The 21,192-nt window shown below is 39.9% G+C and overlaps 1 protein-coding gene and 1 long non-coding RNA gene across 11 annotated transcripts in view; one reads left to right on the forward strand and one right to left on the reverse strand.

The window, feature by feature from the left end:
* Nucleotides 1–16,452, reverse strand: part of AGMO (alkylglycerol monooxygenase) — a 318,841-nt gene extending 302,389 nt beyond the window's left edge. For 9 of the 10 annotated variants that reach the window (XR_011139628.1, XR_011139627.1, XM_068935009.1 and 6 more), the window contains exons 1-2: nucleotides 16,257–16,452; nucleotides 9,827–9,957 (exon numbers count right to left, since the gene is read on the reverse strand). Coding sequence is in view for 7 of the 10 variants with exons in the window: in XM_068935009.1 (XP_068791110.1) it covers nucleotides 9,827–9,957; nucleotides 16,257–16,355 (230 nt within the window). In the remaining 3 variants the exon portion in view is untranslated. The remainder of the gene's footprint in view (nucleotides 1–9,826; nucleotides 9,958–16,256) is intronic. The other variant, XM_068935012.1, reaches the window with a different exon arrangement.
* The window catches only part of LOC104147893 (uncharacterized), a 58,123-nt gene continuing 52,260 nt past the window's right edge, over nucleotides 15,330–21,192 (forward strand). The window contains exon 1 of the long non-coding RNA XR_694984.2: nucleotides 15,330–15,529. This is a non-coding gene — a long non-coding RNA (uncharacterized lncRNA). The remainder of the gene's footprint in view (nucleotides 15,530–21,192) is intronic.

The following is a 21,192-nucleotide window of genomic DNA, read 5'->3' on the forward strand; positions in this document are numbered from 1 at the left end:
CATACTTCATACTTCCACGAGGTCAGGTTATCACTTCCTCTAATTAGAAAAAAAAAAACATGAAGGAAATTCTGGGAGATGAACTCTCCATGTGGACATGAAGATCTGCTTACAGTACATCCCAAAGGGATAATGAAGGAGGAAAAAGGTGGAGGAAATTCAACTGGAAGAAAGGGCAGCTGCCTCCCTTCATGGACGACGAGGCCCTATTCTGTCTCCTCCAACTCACGGAGCAACCGTAGAGCCTTAAATCAGTCAGAGTTTTAGGAAACCTCTTCCAGGGTGCCCAGGACAGTCATCGAAAGGGTAAGGGGTCAGGAAAGAGAGTTTGGGGGAACAGCAGCCGTAGTCCCTCTTCCGAGTGCGGAGGGAGATCCCCACATCCCAAGGGAAGACCCCGAGGAGACAATCCAGGCTGTTGTCACCACTGCGCTCGCCGCCATCCTGGGTCACCCTGGGAACCCACAACCGAGGGTCGCCGGAGCTAAAAAACCCAAGTCTCTGCAGCTGCACTGACAAAAGCTAGGCTTTTCCAGACTTGCAACTTCTGAGGGTCAGACATAGAGGGAAACATGTAAAACACCCTGGTCACAAAGTTCTGTTATCATTAAAAATAATGTGATATTATTCATACATTTTTAACCTGGGTTAAATAAAGTCCGTTTTCTTAGCTTGATTCAAACTATCTCTATGTAAATTTTCAAAATGTTGAACAAATACAGTTTGGCCTCGATAATTTTAAATTATTCAGGCATATATAAAACAGCAGGATACATGAATAATTAAATGTTCTGTAAGCCTTTGTTTCAGAGTGGAAAGTAGAGGGATTTCCATTTCCAAAGATACTCACAGAGCCTTCTTTTCCAGATGAAAAACTGGCTCCAGTCACAATTGGAATAAACATTTTGATAACATGATTTCAGTGAAGAAGGGAAGGGGGAGGAGGTAGGGGAGCCTTGAGAAAACTTCCATTCGCAAAACAAAGCAAACCTCCTGCAACTGAAATCCCCTTTTATTTCCTGTACAGGTGCCAGGTCTTGAACAGACACCCAATTTATTACCTTGTCAGCTGACTTATTAGGGTTGACACAAATCGAGCTGAAATATGCCTGACATACTGCAGTCAAGGCTTTTTTTCACGCTTTAGCACAAAGCCAAACTTTCCACAAGGTGGAGGGAAGGGGAGAGGGAGTTGTGGGAGTTCTATTCCCTGTTTTCTATCATCGAGATGAATATGATCCTCTCCCATTCTTAATATGCAAAACCAGCCATGAAATCACCCAAGGTTAAAAAATAATTCACCAAAATGATACAGCTGGGAAATGATTATCAGGCTCTGGAAAGCCCTTGATTACAGGAAATAGCACCTACATTTTGAGAAAATGTTCCCACCAGACACAAAGCCTCTCCTCTTCCTCAGCATGGCTTTCTTCTCTGGCATTTTAGCCTAAATAATCCAAATCCCCAGCTTTCCTTACAGAGAAAAAAAAATTAACAATTACAAAATGAAGTAAAATAGAGGTGAGTTCAGTATCCCTACTGGCTGTATTACATAATTCTCCATCTGCCGAAGTTGACTTTGGCTTCACCAAAGCTATTCCTGCTGCACTTCACTTTTTATCCTCTGATTTAATACACTCATATTAATTTACATTAGTGGATGGAAGAAAATATGAAATAACAGTTTTGGAAAGCTAAAGAAGAAAAGCCAGTGACATGTTTTTTTATTATTATGTCCTTCCTTCCTATATAATTCAAGTCACTTGCTGTTTATCCTTTCTCTCTCATATATAAATTAGCAATCAATAAAAAATCCATAAACCATGCAAGTCTTAAATATTTTCATGAGTAGCCCCACTTTCTGCAGTAATATAATCTATAACACCTACTCCTATAAATTTACACAGAGTCCCCGGGTCAATTTAACTGCATTTGATATTTAATAGACTATTACAATTCTGAGTTTAAAAACTTAAAAGTACAACTGTGCTTATGGCATAACAACGTCTTCTTCTTCCATCATGAGAATGGAAGTTATATGCCTACAGACCTGTTCATATCTGTTCAGCACACTGGTAGGCTACATCAGGAAGGCTCTATTAGAGAAGGAAGACTACATTATTTTAAATATGTCAGTATAATGATTTAAAATATGCTCCGTTCAAGTACATTCAGGACATGCGATACTAGCGTGTCATCTACTGTGAGTCAACAGATCTGACTTTTTAATATTTGTATAAATAACAGTATATAAATATAATGCAAATGCTTACTTATTATCTTTTTTCAATAGAGGATCTGATTTTGATCTTTCCTATGTGCAGGAGAGTAGTTGTTCCACTGAAGTCAGTAAATTTACATTAGAGTTTAAGTTAGATTAGAAACAAGCCTGTAATATTCTCAAAGGTCACATATAAACAGAACTTATGAGGAGTGGGATAAAGGTATTCCATTTAGCTCAAATTGGTTCTGAACTTACCTAAAACAAACAAAGGAAGAGGTAACAGATAACGGTTCCTACGGTCTATAAAAATATAGTGAAATGACTTGAATGAGTCATCATAGCACATCAAATGATGAAATGAGGAAAAATATTTACATGAGAATTTCTATTGAATAGCTTCAGTCATACTTCTGAACCTTTAAAATCATAGTTTGCTTTTGTCCATGATATATGCAGTGTTGAAAGTCTATTGTTTTCAGTTCTATAATGTTGATTTACAGAATCATTAAGAAATTTTTTTCCCCAGTTTCCACAACTAGATGTTGACCCACCAAACTAGCTCGGCCAGCTCTAAAAATGCTACCCCTGTGCTCCATCTAGTGGAACACTGATTTATGTTTAATGCGTCTTTTAACAAAGGTAAGTGCGTTAGTCAGAAGGATACTCTAACCAGAAGCAGCTCATTAGAATTTTTTTCAAAATGTGCAAACTGACACAGTTTATCTTACTGAAAAATATAGAAACACAAAATGAAAACGTATGCAACATTTAATGGGTTTGAGAAACTAGTCTATTTTTGGAGCTACAGAAATTACTGAACTTAATTAATAACATCTTTCCAAAAAGGCTAAACTTAGTTCACAGACTGCATTTTTACAGAAGAGCACAAGTATATCTGAGAACAAATGTAACAGCTTGCCTTTTTTCCTAAAAACATGGCAGGTGCTAAGTTGGGCTCTGAGATTCAAGCAAAGAATAGGAGTTCAATGAGCTGTTTATCAGGCCCACTGTATGGAAATCAATAACGATGAAACTCTAAGGATGTAGACAAATACCTATTCTGCAAGCAGCTGTTTCAATGTAAGAGGTTACAGCCTAAAGGAGTAATTGGCTCTCCGACAGGCTTGCATAAAATACAACAATCTCACGCACGATATGGTAGGGACTACCACTTGTTTCAGTCAGTTAGTTTGAGAACATCCTGACTCTCCCGAATCTCTCTCCCAAGCTCTTCTCTTTAATGTTTATTAGTTTATATGTCATTTCATTAGAAACGCAAGTTTTCACACTCTGACTCAGAGCTTTCCTTAGCCATCACCAAAAAAGTAGCACTCTGTGCACACCAGGCTGTCTGCGCTGTGTATTGGTGCTCCCGTGCTCTGCCAGCAGTCCTGCTCCTACAGGTGCTCTCCAGCCTATTTCAAATTCAGTGAACCAGTTTAGCAAAGTCTACAATTTAAACCACTGAAGTTAATGTTGCTGATACACGCAAGGGAGGACTCACTGCAGTCTGGCACTGAGAGAAGCAGGGACAGTAACTTCCTGCAGCAGGGTGGTGGTGATGAGCACCTGATGGCAGGCAAGAAGCGCTAGCATCTTTCATGAGCACAGCTGGATTTGGATTTGTCCACAGCCACAGAGTAGTTTACATCAGGTTTACAAAGCTGTGTTAAACTGATGCAGTGAAAAGACAGTAACTCTCGTGTGGATTAATTACCCTAATGTTTACTGATTTAGTTCAATTCAGTCCAATTCACTGAGGATTTAACAACAAAAACAGAATTAGACCAAGCAAAGATTTCTCCATGTAGACAGTCGCTTCCATGAGCTGAACTGAACTGACTTAGAAATATTTTAGGGTAGTGAATCTATGTCCTCTTCCAGAACCAGGTTCGCTTGCTGAAAATGCTACCAGCCCATGCTGCACAACACTGCCTGCTTATTAAAACCACTTATCCTATTCTGGCTGCTTAACTTCAAGAAGTTTAGCAAGTTCTTTCAAAATCTGTTTGCTGACAGAGCTCTGAGGGTTGTAATCTTTGGCAGAAGGTGGGAACACCTAGCAGTATATATAGGACAACGCAGCCATGAGGGTGCTGTGATGAACTAGGTAATTAAGCAATGCTAATGGAAGACCGGGAGGAATGGGGAGGTGAGTAGATTCTGTCTGTTTAGCCTTGTTACCTAACAAAATCCTACTGTATTGGAAACATCTACTGCCGTTTAAGATCTTGAATTGCCATAGCTAGCTGCTAAGGGCACAGTCGCAATCGCAGTTCCACTGTAGCTTACACCAACCCAGCTGCTGGCTACCACAGTCCCACTTACCTTCCTCTCTCTCAGCCTTACATAAATACCTTTCTGCTCCCATAGTGAACTGAAATGGCTCAGCACAGGACGAGATGAGCACCCGAACCAACACAAGAGAAGGGGAGGACTACGCAACTGAGAGCAAGGAGGACAGAACTGCAGTAGCCAGAAGTTAGATTGGTTTAAGGGGCATGGTATCACAGCTTGAGTTGCAATTTATCCAAGTGATTACCTTTCCAGTTTGGTCCCATCTGCTCATCACTGCCCTAGTCTGGTGGTTACCAACCCTCAGACCTGCCAGCATAATTGCATGCATAGCTGCTCCCTGACCTGGTTCTGTCAAAATGAATGCAGCTGAGCTTAAACACCTCTTTTATGGTTCTTGGGGGGCTTTTGTTTCTGCTTTTAGCTGGATCACTTTGTCAGGATCAGGTTAGGGAGCAATTAAGTGTGCAGTTATGTTGGCAGATCTAAGGGGGCAGCTGGATCAGGAACAACACATCTGACCATGCTCTAAGTAAACATCTGTCCAAAGCCTCAGTCAAACAGATGTGGAGGAAAAAATGTGGCTAGTAAGTCTTGAAGTGAAAATATAATTTACGAGAAACTGCATCTTTCAACTTTTCCTCTAAGAGGCATAATAACTAATTTATGAGATTATAATTTTCTACAGTCATACTTGTAGTGAAGTATCTAGTAAATACTTCAGGAAACAAAGATGTGCTTTAAATGGATATATCCATACAGGCAAGTATTTTGTGTTGTGTCAGAACAGTACAAGCATTTCAGGGGTATGAACAGCTTATGGCAATTTGAAAGGAAAGCATTCTAATCAGTTCTGTATATTGTTACAAATATGAAGTGCAACCTTCTAGTTTCAGATTGCAATTTTACAAATGTTTTAAAATTGATAATTCAGTAATGCTACAAAAGCAGCAAGTACTTCCCATCCTGCAACCTTGATCACTTTTTCCCATGCCTACTTCTTGTTCTGTTACAAGCCTGTGCACAGCCATGGTGAGAACTGACTCAGTTTAATGAGATTTGGAGGGAGTAGCAGGAAGGTTGCTGTTAATCTGGACTTGTTTCCTGGGCCAGTTCACCACCGGGCAGCTGAAATGCTTATGCTGGCAAAAGATGAGGTGTAGAGGTAGGAATGAGCAACGAGACGCGCAAGTTAGGCAAGACTGCTTCTTCATTTGGCAGCAGCGTTAGCCTAAAATGTACATGAAACTGTCCCTTCAATCTCATTTCTGGAAAAAAAAAACAAAACAAAACTTTAAAAGCTGGATTAAGTACAAAACTGTAAACCACACTGAAATTATCAGAATAGTACAAACCCTTTTTCTCCTGTAAACCAAATGTTACTGACGTACAAACATCTTAAGACACATAACAGTATGATCAAAAAAGCACCTTCTTTTTCTGATGTTCAACAACACTTGAAAGAACTCTGATGTCCTCTATTTCAAAATAAAGTAAATAATATCTAAAAATTGTCTGTCCTCATTAGAAATGGAGAAGTCTACTGCAGATTTGACTGACAAAACTATTAGTCACATAAATACTCACACATACTGTATGACTACGTGTTGCAGAGCTGAACACTGAAAATTGGCAATTGAGCATGACCATAAAGAATGGAGAGTTTCCCCACTAGTTTGAAAATTTACCTACCTCAGTTATCCCCCAAACACGTTTTGATTTGATTTATGTTCTGCTGCTTTAAAAGCAGAAATGGACCAGTATGAAATAACGCACATACTTGTATAGTGGATATTTATACCCGAAATAAACTTTCTCTTGGGAGAGTATTTTTAAAGCAGCATTTCAAACCTCCTGGCAATGGTTAGTCAGAAAATTTATTTATTTATTTAGAATAACAGTTCTCAGAAATTTTGTAACCACCAACATTTAAGATGCTGGGAGCAACTCTGTAATTCAAATTTCTCCCTTTTCCCAAAATTACTTTTCATTGCATATAACATTTAGTATTCATGCACACAGAGGAACGCATAGTATGCATATAGGCATAGAAAATTATATTTAAGAAGTGTATGGCTTATTTTACAAGAAGTGGTATGAACACAAAAAACAACTCTACTTACTACTTACTCTTGAGTCTGACAAGCTTAAAAGCAAAACACATTTCCCGGTCTGGTTAGACCTTTTCTCTTGCACCTAAATTTTTAATATTTGGCATATGAATATCAGTTTACGATTTGTATTTGCTCCAACAGTGAAGTAAGAAATATTGAATAAATACTGTTTTCCCTCAAGATGTACACCATTTCTGTTATGCAGATTGTGAAATGGAAAAAATACACTCAGACCCTGAATACAGTCTGCAACTCCTAATTTTTTCATTAAATGTAAAAAACTCTTTGCAGGGATGCATCCAAAGCTTCATTCAAACTAACAGACTGAAGCCCACCATTTTAGATTCAACCACAGATTTTTTAAGGAAGTGGCAAACCATTGCTGCTAGTTGAGAAAATGAAAATTAGTCCCTAGGAGAGGATACAATCAATGGTGTGTTAATCTAACCTTCAGCTGTTAATGATTTGCACTACTATTTCCCCTGATGCTGTGGGTTCTGCTGAAATATTGTTTTAGCAGTTTCTGTCAGATTTCCCTACCTTTTTTTCTAGCTGAAAAGGAAAGACTGAAGTGAAAATCTCAGCAACAGATTCTGCTTGTGCTTTCCCCCCACCCTCTTCTTTCTTCTCCTGACCCACTTCTTTCACACCATGGAAACAGAAAAAGACAGAAACGTAAAAGGTTCTATTTTTGCAGTTCAAGCCTTTTTAGCCAGTCTATTATTCATACCTCCTCTTACTTATAAAAGAGGTGTTATGCTAAGCAGTCATCATTATAATTCTGAAATCAACATCCAATTAATTCATTTAGAAAATCTATATTTTGTCTGCTTCTTTCACATTTGGCTAGAAAGTTAGAAGCTTTTTCAGAATTCTTATTCAGAAAAAGAACGGCTGAAAAGGGTCTTGAGACAACAGCACAAGTGACCTGGAAGAGAATTCTTGTGCTGGCGTATCAATGGGTAAGTGTACGGATCCTGCAGATTTGCAAAGCAGAGCTCCATGCGTGCAACATTAGTTTCCTCAACAGTATTTCTTCCAGGAATGAGTGTGTCTGAAGCATTTTAGTATTCTTGAAACAAAAATGAGAGACCTTCACAAAACCATTCACACTTTCTAACATGTACCTTGGCCCCTCTGTTCAGTTTAATCAGTCATGGATATTTCAGATCAGAAAAATAACTGGTTAGCATGCAAAGGTGTGAAGCGCATGCTCTGTAGAAAACTCAGTTGTTTGAAGAAACTACATTTGAACTATTTCACTTTTAGCTGCACGCAAATCTGAGTAAGCCTTCAACAGTAAAAGGCTTTGGTGCACCTAAGTCTATTTATAAAATATTTCATTTATTACCATTTAAAAATATAACAAAAATTAAATGTTTCTCCTTCAAGATCATGCTGACAAGTCATATACTAAAAGGAAATGTAGAAAATGATTTGAATATAGGTTGCTCAGTAGTTGCAAAAATGGCTTCACGAAATTCTCAAATAATTTAGACATTACTTTTGAAAATTTCTCATGAAGAAAGTTCATGTCTCTTATTTCCAGATACATAAAGAGTTTAGGAGAGTGTCTCTAAGTAACATTCTTAATATATCTACCTAACTTCTTAAATAGCTTCATCCGTAATAATTTCTACTGAAAACTAAGATGATCAGTCCTACGCTGTCTTTTTAACTGATTTAAAGGCACAGCTACAGATCTTGTCAAAACTTCTCTTGATCACAAAGTTAAAAATTATGCAAATATCATGCATGCTTTCATTCAATAGATTACAACGTAGGTGATTTTCACATTTCAGAATGTAAATATGGAGAAAATGGGTGATACTTTTCAGTAGGAATAATTTTTTTGTCTCTGTGCTCTTTAATGTATTTTAACAAAAACCTGGACTGAAATAGAAGATTTAGGGTAAAGTTTGCAATGACAAAAGCAAGAGAACTGTAAGTAGCAAAGACAACATTTCACTGACTCCAAGTATTCCAGTATCACCAAGTGCAGCATCCACATATTTCAGTGTGGCCAAATACAAGAACCTATGCCCACATATGAGGAAAGTAAGCCACAGAATCTAAAAACTATCGAGGATGAAGGATGGCTAAGAGTACTAACAAAGACCTAGGATGTATGAAGGGAGGAACAACAAGCAGAAACAGAGAACAAATGACTTCATTGTTTGGCACTGATATAATAATTTCTGCAATACGGAGTGTAGCTGAGGCATCAACACTTTAAGAAGGGGGCTGAAAAACAGGTTTAATAAAGAACTGTGGGAATAATTTAAAAGACTTGAAAATGCATCAGGTAATCAAATTCAAATAATTCAACCTCTTCTCAATGTAACAAATAGATCATATGTAATTTGATGGTAATGTCTAAACTCACACACGGGGAACAGAAACGTAACCCCATTCTAACAGAAAAGATGTAGTAACATCTACTGTTTGGAAGCTCATATTACGCAAATGTAGATCCAAAACAGGATACCCCTTAAAAGCAATTAACAACTAGAACAATTTTCTAAAGACTTTGCTGGATTCCTTATTTCTGGATATTTAGTAATCTATACTGGGTATTTTTTAAATATATAATTCTGTTCACCTTAAACTAATTCTGGGAAATCCTAAGGCCTCTGTGCAAGGGAGAAGATTAGATGATCATGTTCATAATATTTCTTTCAGGCATTAAAAACTCTGAGATTTCATGGAAGTTAAACACAAGATTGTGACTAAACTCAAAGAACTTTAGAACACGTGAGCATTCAAAATTCTATCACCTATCCGATTACATTCATATATTTTTATTTTTAAAGGCTAATGAAAATAATGCACAGGGTTTGGTTTTTTTCTTCTTTCTGAAAGTTATTGAAAGAAAACTCAGATTTTTAAATTCTGTCTAACAGAAGATATTGTCAAGTCAACTGAAGTCCCAGAGTCAGCAAAAGGTGACAACCTAGATATTTACACATATAAATGGAGTTGGAAAATATCCTTCAAGTATCATATTTAGTCTTAGAGATCAGAAAGGCATTTATGCTCCTTACGCAACTTCTTTCTAGCAAAGTAAAATCCAGATGCCTTGTTTAATCAGTATGGATTAGCAATAATAATTTTAAATATATATAATTCTTTTCTTCTTGAGAGAATTAAGTGATTAAAAACAACCTTAAGCTAATGTAATACTTTTACTTACTCTGGCAGTCGAGACAGGATACCTAAAGAAAGAGAACTTATGCCATCATTGATCCGACCTGACAGCTTTCGCCTCTGAATCCAGCTGACAGCAAACTCCAGTGCTATAAAACCAACAAAGAACGGAATACTCTGAAAGAGAAATTGAAGAAAAGTCACAATACTAACAGAATTAGACACATTTCCAAACAACAGTTTATGCAGCTGAATATTTCTCAGGCTGGCTGGCACCCTTCTAGCTAGTATTGCATCCTGATAAACACAGCAAAGCTCCTAACGGACTTTATGAATGAGAACCACCAAAGCTTCCATTTAATTTATACCACCAGCATAAATCCCAGTGCACTAACCTTATTCCCTATCATTTTTTGTATATAAAAATAATATATATATTTATATAACATAAAAATTGCTAAAAGGCACCAAAAGAAAATACAAAAGATCTTTCCAAACTCATATTTCTTATACTCAAGTAAATCAGTGAGAGCAGCAATGTTTGCAGACTCCTCTAACCAGAAGGTAAAACAGAATCTACTTTCAATTTGACAGGTAAGTTGTTTTTAAACTTGTTCAGCCACTGAATTTTGCATCCAACAATAATATCTGAAAGGTATATTAAATTGAGTTGTTAAGTTTCTTTCTACTCCGCATTTCTGCTGCCACGCTTTCTGCTGCAAATCGCAGCAGCTCATTTGTGTGACATTTTCATCAGAGAACCAACCCAATGCTACCCTTTCCATCCAGGTCATAATACAGGTCCTCTTTGAAGATCAAGTAACTGTGATATAATATTCATTTCTTTTTCCTTATTGATTTGACCAGCTGTAAAGTCATTTTCTGCCTCTCTGCAGAAAACTGTCTTGCTAACTGAGACTGAAACATTTTTCACTCACAACACTGCTTTAGCTTAGGATTCACACTATCCATCTTAAGTCCCAGATGAACTGGCAAGTTGAAACTATACAAGAACAGCACTCAGAAAAGAAAAGTATGTTATATCTGTTCTCAAATTATCATCAGCATAGGCAAGAAAAAAGGATTGAACAGTCGTAACTGGTAGAGCATAACTATTTTAACAAACGGCAGAGTTCTAACAGTTCCTGCATTTCATGGTGGAAAGAATGATGAGACAGTGGCAGCATCTCTGCCACCATCACCACAATCTAAGAGAGATCTGTATCAAGGAAAATAGGAAATGGCTATTTTATTTGCATCGTATCTCTCTATGCATGGAACCTATTCAACTGCCTCCCTTGCCCTGTACAAAAATTTTAGATCGCTTTGGAAACACTTCAACAACTCTTTTTTGGAGGTTTTAAGGCATAAAATTCCCATTCTGTTTTGCAAGGCTGTGAGGAACGTAGCAACAATGGGACTTTTCTACCCAACTCTGAGCAGCTTCACACCACCAAATTTGCTGTCCTTATTCACTTTTCACTGCCCCCCTGCAAGCAACCTATAAGCACACATAGATCCATAGGCTGAACTCCCCCAAACTGCACACTGTATGAGAGAGGCTGCTCCTTTCCATACCATATTTTAGTGGAAGAGGCATTTGTATCCGCAAATGCCACTGCATTTTGGAGGGCATTCAGTTTTGTTGCCAAGTCGGACACAATCTGAGAACGCCTACCAGACTAGGAACTAAAGAAACGTAGATGGATATATACCAGATTACTCAGCCAAAAAAGAATGGGATGATTCAAACCGTACAAATAGCAAGATTTATAGACTTACAGTGTCTAAGAAATGTGAAAGTTCACAAACGGTGCGGGCACCAACTCAGGGTTGGGTCACAACAACAGATAAGCAGAGATTAATACGAGGAAGGAGCTTTTTAACTTAGATGCCTAACGTGCACTTTGACAGCATTTTAGGCACCTAAAACCTTGTTTTGGATATTTGCTAATCGATTACATGAAGCCTTTTGAAAGCAATAGAAAACCTACGAAATAAGCCTAAACAGTACCCAAAGATCTCTTTCTCTGAACAAAATTAATGTGGTAAAACTTTGACTCTCTGAAACCAATTATGCAAAAAAAAAAGACTTTCATTCGAAATCATTGAAGCTTTGTAAAATATATTCCTTGTTTTCCTCTATCTGCTTCATTGCTAAGCAGAAGAGATTTTTTTAAACACATTTTTAGTTTGATGTGGTTAAAAAAAAAAAAAGATTCCTAACTTACCAAACAAGGACCAATAGCAAGCAAGAGGAGCATATCTGTACATCCAGCAGAGAGAAAAATGGTGTTTATAAAGAGTAAAGCCTGCTAAGAAGCAACTATCTCAATATTAGGAGACATGTCTAGCACAGGGTACAGGCAGTTTGAAGTTACGGAGCAGCAGAAGCTTCACTGCAAATTGCATGGGCTCAGGGCAGAAGACTAGCTGGGATCCTTTACTTAGAAAACAAAAGTAGTGAATAGGAAATAGAACATCTGAAATGGTTAAACACATTTGACTTTAATACCAACACATACTAACACAGCTTCCTTCCCATTGACTGCATTTAGTATTTTCTTCCCGCTGTGAAGTTGTGAGGCAGCCAAAGCATTTGACAATGCGTTTTGACTCACAGATAGGGAGTGTTACAACAAGGAGGGCAGAGAAGCACTCAGATAGTCTCAACCTCCTGCCTGTTAAGGAGCTCACGAAAGGAATGATTTGTGACAAACTTCTTAGTATCTAAGAAATACTGCCTCTCTCCCACACACTCACATAATGCTGTGTCCAAAGTAGATCAAAGAGATCAACTATGTCAGCTCTAGTATGTATAATTTGTATGACCATAACACCTAAGAGCTATAGTCATGCATCAGGATCCCTCTATGTTAAATGCTGTACAAACAGAAGGAAAAGGCACTCCTTGTCCCAAACAGCTTACAGTCTAAGCATGAAATGTATGACAGCGGAAAGATAATGCAGATAACACAGGGGAAAAGGACACAGTCAGCTAGACAGGCAATAGTCTTCAGTAGACTAACCATTACGTTTTTCTAACAAAGTAACGTTAGCCATTTACGAAACCTGAGGAGATAGGTAGCTCTGCAAAACTTTTCAAGGAGTGTCCCTGCAAACCAAGTGGGAGAAAACACAGAGTTAAGAAATAGCCACTGTTGGCCCCACAAGCCAGGGACAGAAGCTGACCTCTTTCCATATCTTCTGATCTATAAACGTTTCACTCTCTCTCTGCTTTCAATCTCTTTCCCTTCACCCGTCACCAGAAACACTGAAGGGGGATCTGGATTAGCTTTTGCGGTTTATTTGAACTACTGATCTGTAACTTGAAAGTCTTACTCTGAACACTGAATGGGCAGGCTTCCCTTATGCACAAGCAATCAATTCTTACAGAATGCAAAGGACCATTTAAAGCCTACCCTCTACTTTATACAGTTGCAAAAAATTATACTCCAGGTTGAAACTCAGCATAAATTCATGATTTTATGGCAAGTCTTGAAATAGTTTCTGTTTTCTTAAAGTCCCAGGTCCTTATAACATAAGAATCTCAACTTTCATGCAAAACAAAATAAAAACATTCTGTGTCTCATTATTCAGGAGTGAAGACTAAAAATGTGAACTGAGTGTAAATGTGAACTTGAATCTGTGGACTCTAAAAAGTAAAAAGTAAATAGAAAAGAAAAACAGTGATTATTAAATTAATGTTTTCATATTGGGTCTTTCAACAGAAGGATTATGAATAGTTGAGATTAACAGTGCTGTCTACTCCTGAGTCTGACTACAGAAAGGTCTTTACACAGCCTAGGTGGTAATTCCAGAATATAGCAAGGAGCAAAGTTATCACTGTTTGTGAAAACTATATGTGGCAGGCAAATATACATAGAATAAGAGAGAATTCAAGAAACTCAAAATGTGAAGCATAAACTTCTTATACTCATGGCAAAGAGCATGCTCATGGAAGGACAAAGTAAGCATCATGATACATTGCAACAGTCAGGATGTGCTGCCTTGGAGAAAGACAATTGACTTGCACTTTCTTTTCTATATCTAAAATTAAGGGAAATGATGGCTGTCAAATTATACATGTCAAAAGTTCACATGAAAATAAATTCCCTGATTACGGTCCCGGATTTGAACTTCTCTCCCCAGGGTTCTGAAGACCAGCTGGAGGGCTGATTTTTCCCTGGGTACTGCTGCAGAACTTTGCTGCTAGTCACTGGTAGCCAATCAGCCCATATTTTCAACAGGACTATTTGAATATCTGAGTGAATTAGGAGGTGCTGTCACCTACGCAATGTTTGAAGGTGCTTCTCCCTGCAGCTGTAGACATGGGATATACTGTGCCAAATACAGCTTCATCCGTCTGACAGATGTAATAGGCCTTGGAGACACTGGAGCAATCCTTGACCCAATTCCACTTCTATGTGGTAGCTCAGGAGAAGAATGCTTAGAAACTACTAATTTAATTAGTAGCTTATTTCACCCCTGTGTCATCAATACTGTCTTTTAGACAGTGAATTATATGAGCCAAGGCCTGTAATTTATTACCAGCAGCTCTACACTATAAACTTTCCTCTTACATCAGGCTGATCTCGGACAGCCACTCTATTTTGTAGCTGTGTCAACAGAAGCAGTTACTACTCCAAGCCCTCCTTCAACTGCTCATCATACCACTATTAATCTCTGTTAATCCTTATCTAGCAGTGCTGAATTTGCTGGATCTGCTGCTCTCACAACTGTTCTCTGAACATCCAGATGAGGCTGACAGACGAGTGAGTCAAACAAGCAGCAGTGACAAACAGCTGGAGATGGACTGAAGATAGTAACTTCTGCCCATAAAGGTACAGCTGGAACAAGAGGTGTAAACATTTCCTAAATTCAGACCAAAGCTATAGAGTTATCACGTTTTTACCACTAAAAGATTTTTACACAAACAGCCTAACTAAGCAGCAAATAACTGTTCTGGCAACAACTCCACTAGGAAGGTTTTCTGGCACAATTAAACCAAGACAGCAGTTATGGGAAAGTATAACCACACTGGGAAATATTTTTCATTGTAGCTTTTTTAATAGCTACATATTCCCTTACAAGCTTATCACAATGGATCTCTTCAGCAGCAGAAGCCTGTGGGCACTACGATACTACAAAGAAGTAGGACCAAGAATCCTTCACCAGACTTCCGCGGCTGTGAATCCAGTCTCTGTGCCCAGCAGCAGAAATCCCAGATGTGGCCAAGGTCTGAGCTAAACATTTGTACAGGTCTACATGGGAGAAGAAAGTCCTGGGATAAAGGAAAACTGCTGGCAAAGTGAATGATAGTTGGGAATGTGGGTACAGTAAAAGGCATTTAGATAGACAGAGAGGGAGCGAGATCACCTGACTAGGCCAAATTGTCCTCCCTAGACAAATTTCCTTAAGCACCAGGAAGGAAAACAGCCCATTGATAGCCACCGTGCAGAGAGGTTCAGTTTGCAGCAGCTATCTGCTTACCCTATCCAGAAGGGCAATGTCTGTCGATAAGAGCCGTCACTGATGGGCTGCTGTGCACTGTAGTCCCTGGAAAGCTGCTGACTGTGCTGTACTTCTCTGCCCGATCCACTTACGACACCCCTGTCACAACCTGATAGCAGCCGCTTGCACAGCAAGTCAGAGTTTACCTGGCAGAGGAGCTAGTCAGAGCTACCGGGACCTGCAAACAGAAGTGCAGATCTGAGCAGGAACTGGACTGAATCTATCTTTTACAAGGGTAAGATAGTGCTTATCTGTGGTCCCCCTGCAAAATTTGTATTGGTTCCAGGTGAAGCAAGTGCTGGGAGCCAGGATACGTGCGATAGGTAGCAGAGAAAGGAGCAGAGGCGCCGCCATGGACCTGCATAAGCTGGCCGAGAGGGAAGGAGGGAGGGATGCGTTGCTGCCTGCTGACAGGCTGCAGTCAAATGATTTCTCATGCTTGACCTCTGTACTCTTTGCCTTTGAGCTCTGGGAGATTGCATTGCCCCACCACCCGTATTAGTTTGCCCTCTCTTAAACTTTTTTTTTTTTTAAAGAAACTTTTTGCATGCTTTATGAGCCATAATGTAGAAATTTGACCTGACCAGCATAAAACAGCATTATGCTTTCGCATTACTCAGTTCAGTTTGCTGTCATTACATCCAGCATCACTGCTAGTTTGAAGAGTTTTAGCATCAGTGCTCAGTTATTTGTGGAGCTTGTCTGAAAACTCCAGTTATCGTTATCAGGAGAAAGCATTAAAACAAATAAATAAATAAAATAAAGCGCACGGTTGCAAAGGCAGCTTTAAATGGGGAGCGCAGGCTTGCCTCCTGCACTGGGCAGAGAGAGACTGGGTGCGTTATCTTATTTTAGGTCCCCTTCTGCGGAGGTTGCTTCCAAGGGCCGCGTGCGGCTTTGGCGGCGAGGCAGCTCGGCGCAGGGGGACAGGGAAGGGCGCGGAGGCGGCGGGCGGCTCTCACCTTCTCCACGTAGTCGGGCACCTCCTCCAGCGTGCGGAAGGAGCTCTCGCGCGGCAGCACCGCGTAGAGCAGAGCGCGGAGCTGCAGCGCGCTCGCCATGGCCCCGCGGCGCGCAGGGCGGAGGGCAGAGCGGAGCGCGCCGCCCGGCTGCGCGCGCCCCCGCGGCGGCAGGTGCGGGCGGCCCGATGGCCGGGGCAGCGCCGGGCACGCGCGGTTTGGGTCTTCATCCCTGCTTTTGAGACACGCGGGGTTTCGCGTGCAGCGCTGCTCTGTGCGCGGCGCTCGCCGGGGAGTCAGCGGCAGCCCCCCGGGGCCGGCAGCGCTGCGTGCCCGAGGTCCCCCTTCTGCCCTCGGAAACCCCGAGCTGCTGGCAGGGCTCAAGCGACCCTTTTCCTTTTCAGCTTTAGACAGTGCTGCCGCACAAAATACCGTTCGGGTTTTGAGGCTGGCCTACAGTGCATACTGCTTTTAAATCAAGGCGTTGATGTTTAATTTTGAAGACCGAGAGCTGGTTTGCTTGCGGGCTCCTTAGTTCGGCTCTACTGGTCAGTCAAGCGCTTTCCACGTTTTAAGTTTTCGCTGGTTTGTTTCAAACTTTCAGAAAAGCCTTATCACAGCTTAATTTTATATAGCTGAGGCTAACAAGACAATACTGAAGGAGGACTGCAGAGGCCACTTATTATGCTGTCATTTAGAAAGGACTGAAAACCAGGCAAATATAAAGAAACAGTGAAAATAAGCGTATGCTAGTTGCTTACAGAAAACGCAGTGGGAATAAGGACACGTTTTGTACACTCAGGCCTTAGGTCTGAAGCTCAGAAGCGGGCGTTTCCCTGTCAAATGTTTGTCAATCACACTTGATATGTTTGACATTAGTAAAAATAATAAAGCTTTGTGATAAAATAGATTAGCCAGAAATAAAATAACACAACGTCCCAACAAACCCTTCATTTGAGAAACTTTCAGTTCCACCTAGAGTCTTTGCAGAAGAAATGGACTGTAAATCCTGCTGTAAAGGAACTGGCCACTCTTTAAATTCTGCCAGTTATTAGATTAAAAAAGCTTACTACCTGGAGTCAACCCTTATTTTCTGAAAGGAGCTATGACAGGTAACTTGAGCTAAAACTTTTGCTTAGAAAAAGTATATAGAAATTGCTATTAAAATAATTAAACTAATGTACGTGTGTGATTTTTGCATTAAAATATTGAAAGTTAAACAACAGGTAGCTGGTCTTTTTCTAGACAAACAGTATTCTGCAGTTTGAATAGTGTAACTGCAATGGTGCATGAATATCAGAAATTTACTGGAAATACAAATAAAGATATTTTATAATGTTAAGCTGAGCAAAGTACAATTTTTTTTAAATGGCACTCATGTTGAAATATAAACTTGATTTTGGCATTCTCTTAATATGCATACCTTATGCTAGTGTTAACGATATAGATAAAAATGATTTAAGAAATGTACTAAAATGTTCTAAAATTACGTCCCAGTGTCCCCCTCAAATCTGATGTTGATTTACAGTAATTTTAGATTCTCATAGACTTCTAGCTATAAAGTTCTAAAATCTGAATCTAAATGTAAATTTCAAATTCACCAAAAAGCACACAAAACTGCAGCATTCTAGCTAGATCTCCGTAGACATCAAAAGTCCTCACAGGCAAAGACTTTTTTTAAAAAAAAATAAAAGCCTTGCTTTTCATGCTTAGGTTAGGCTAAGTCTTTCGATGGCGTTACTCCTGCATTCCGGCTCCCTGGCATCACAGTGTCTCGGAGCTGCTCGGTCAAGCCACCCTGCCAGGCAAGCCTGAACCCTTCGCTGCTGGGGGGCTGGTGTTCGTCCGGCTCCGCTATCAGCTCGCGGAGCTAAGCTGACCAAGATTTAATCCCACAAATAGTCATACAGTTATCAATGAACAGGATCTGGGCGTCACTCTGGCATCAGAAGAACAATCAGCAGAGCAAGGGATCACATGGCGGCACAAAGTTAGGTACATTTCAGTTATCATGGGACCGTTACCTTGTAATATACAGTTCAGGGAAAGAAGAGAATCAAGCTCACTCTTCTGGGACTCTATATACTTGTAATATTTCAGATCCCCTTTCAGTGTAAGTTATCAACCAAGTATCACCAGTCTGAAATTCTTGTTTTCAAATCTAAAAGAATTTGGACTTGATACTGGCTTACAGGGGAAGGAGGTGGGTGGTGTTTTCCAGCTTCTGTATTTGAGGAAAAATAGATGATAGCACTACAATAGCTATACTTCTGGTGAGAGGGAGAGCAATTTTAATTCTAGCTGATGCTACTGTGACTTTTAGGCAGGCATCAATAATCTCTATCTATATGAATATAGCTGGATGTTCTCTACTCAGTTTTTCAAACTTAGCATGCAATTTCCAGTGCTCTTTCTTTTCTTTTTTAAGAAAGGAATGGAAAATAAAACATCCATGAATGTTGCTTCAGTGGAAACTCTAACCCTCTACCAGACAATGCTCACTCCAGTCGGTGACCTTGCGTATAATCTTTTTTTTTTTTTTTTGCAAGAGTGAGTTGTAAATAACACTTTTTTTTTTTACAGTAAAAATAGAAAAGTGGATATTTCCCATCCTATGCTGCCATCAGAAACGCAGAAAGATGTTCTGTCTGGAGACTGGGATTCTGCTGTTGACTAGTAGATCGTTCCAGTAACTAAGGCAACAAAAGCCTCTGTTCTACTTAGAGGAAATTGGGGAGCTGGCCTAACATGATCTGTAGGCGGATCATATTTTGTTTTCTCTAAAGAGCTCCATCCCACCCACTTCATGAACAGAGAACGCCCAGACGCTTCCTGTTTGGGTCTCTTCCGAGCACTAAGCCAGCACTAAATAATAAACTCATAAAGGGAATTAGGGCAGGTTGAGAATGGGATGGGCAGTATAGTCTGCTTTGGCAACTGTTCACTGCCAACTGAATTATATCCAGAACTAAGCTTGGGTTAGTCTACTCTAATTATGTAGTGATATCCTTGAATACAGAAACACTTTGAATAGGTAGATTGTGGTGAGCAGAGGTCACAGAATCTTCTTCTACCACTACTCCACATATTCAGTATGTATATTCAAGCTTGGAGATGGATTTCATTAGGGGAATGCTAAACACACCAATGTCACTACAAATCTGGTATTATGAAGCATTTGGTACAATATTTGGTATTATGAATATTTGGTATCATACAGTACCTGCTTTTTAAATAATTCAAGTATTTATTATTCTTTCATAGGCTATATATATTAACACATGATCCTTAATAACAACATAACACTATTTCAGAAACCTGAAAACAAGGAATGTGTTGCATATTAATCAACATTAGGCCATGCAGTCAGCCTTGCACTACTAACTTCCATTAGCACTTACCTCCATTTCTTCTGCACAGGACTGCTAACCATAGAATACTGCTCAGTTATGACCATTCTGCGCTGTTTGTTCAATTCAATGTGATTTTTTAGCAAAACCATTTTATTCAAAGGTTGCCAAGGCATCCAAAGAAAATAATAGATCCTTCAGGTGGTCTGTCAGGGTAACTTACTGGGATAAATGCACATACTGGTCTTGGAACTTATCTTCTATGTTTCTTTGTGTAACATCTATTCGTGATGCCTTAGCAGGTTACTTTGTAACATGGTGAGATGCCTGACATCTTTCACCTTTCTCTCGTACAGAAAATAATTTTTTTTCCTCACTGTTCATAAAATTCTTCATCTTTCTTCCTCTATCCTCTAGTGTAATAACTTTGGGAGTCATTTGCACATTAGACCCTGGTTCCCCAGTCAGCTGAGCCAGCTGGTGGTTTTCTGCATCGAAATAGGAGGGCCACACAGTCCTTTTTCCTGGGGCTACCCTAGTAAGGGTTCTGCTATTTACCTTGCTCCAGCACTAAGTCTAACTGGATTCCTCCATGGGTAGATTCACCCTGCAAACTCACATGGCAAGAAATGAAGCCATGAAAGAGATATAGTTTTATATGTTTCTACTGCTTTAATGATTTAAGTGGCTCTTGAGAGGGTCCAGTGAGTGCCGGAGCTGGCATAACAGGAGGCAGAGTGCAGGGCCACAGAGCTGCAAACAAGGGATGGGAAAACGAGGCAGAAGTGGGACTTCTTCATTTCAGCAGCAGCAAGTTATTAGATCAGCTGAACAGCTCATGGAGCCACCGCCTTCAATTTATTTGCCAAAAATATAGCTTCAGCAGGCTATCATATGTCAGCATGCAACTACATCCAAACATCTGATGCTTCCTTTACATCACCACTTCAGTTACTGCTGTTTTCACTGTAATTTTTTTCTTTTTTTTTTTTTTTTGGAAGGTCCTTCTCTAGCAAGATGGAAGCCTTTTCTGTTATTTGCCAGTTCACATAACTACATATGCTGTATACAGTGTTTTGTGGGCAGGCTTTGGCTGGACAGCAAAGTGAAAGGCTTCCTGATACCCCATTCTAGCTGCTGTCACAGAGGACCCCACAGGGGACTTCTTCTGGAAGGAGAGGAAGGTCGTGCTCTCTGTGGGAGCCATGAGGGACCACTGGGCTGCAAGGAAGCCAGGAAGGGATAGTCCAGGAGGTGTAGCAGACAGAGAGGATGTAATGAGAGTTGTGGAAGCCCCTATAAAGAGCAAGGAGCAGATAAACAGCTGTGCCTCAGAGCTGCAAGAGCAGGGTTCTCCTGGAGACCAGAGGAGCTTTGTAGACCTTACTGCAACCCAGGAAGCCAGCTCTGAGAAAGTTGTGAAACTGAGGGTCTAAAGATAATGACCCGCACTATTAGGACCCAGTGAGCATCCAGGGAGTTGGTATTCCTGCTTTGTATTTTTATTAGTCATCAGCCTGCAAATCTCAGTTCTCTGTATTTCAACATTATTTTGTTTTAGTTCCCAACAATGTTGGAGATAGATAGAA

Source organism: Struthio camelus, chromosome 2, assembly GCF_040807025.1.
Source record: "Struthio camelus isolate bStrCam1 chromosome 2, bStrCam1.hap1, whole genome shotgun sequence".
NCBI classification, from domain to species: domain Eukaryota; kingdom Metazoa; phylum Chordata; class Aves; order Struthioniformes; family Struthionidae; genus Struthio; species Struthio camelus.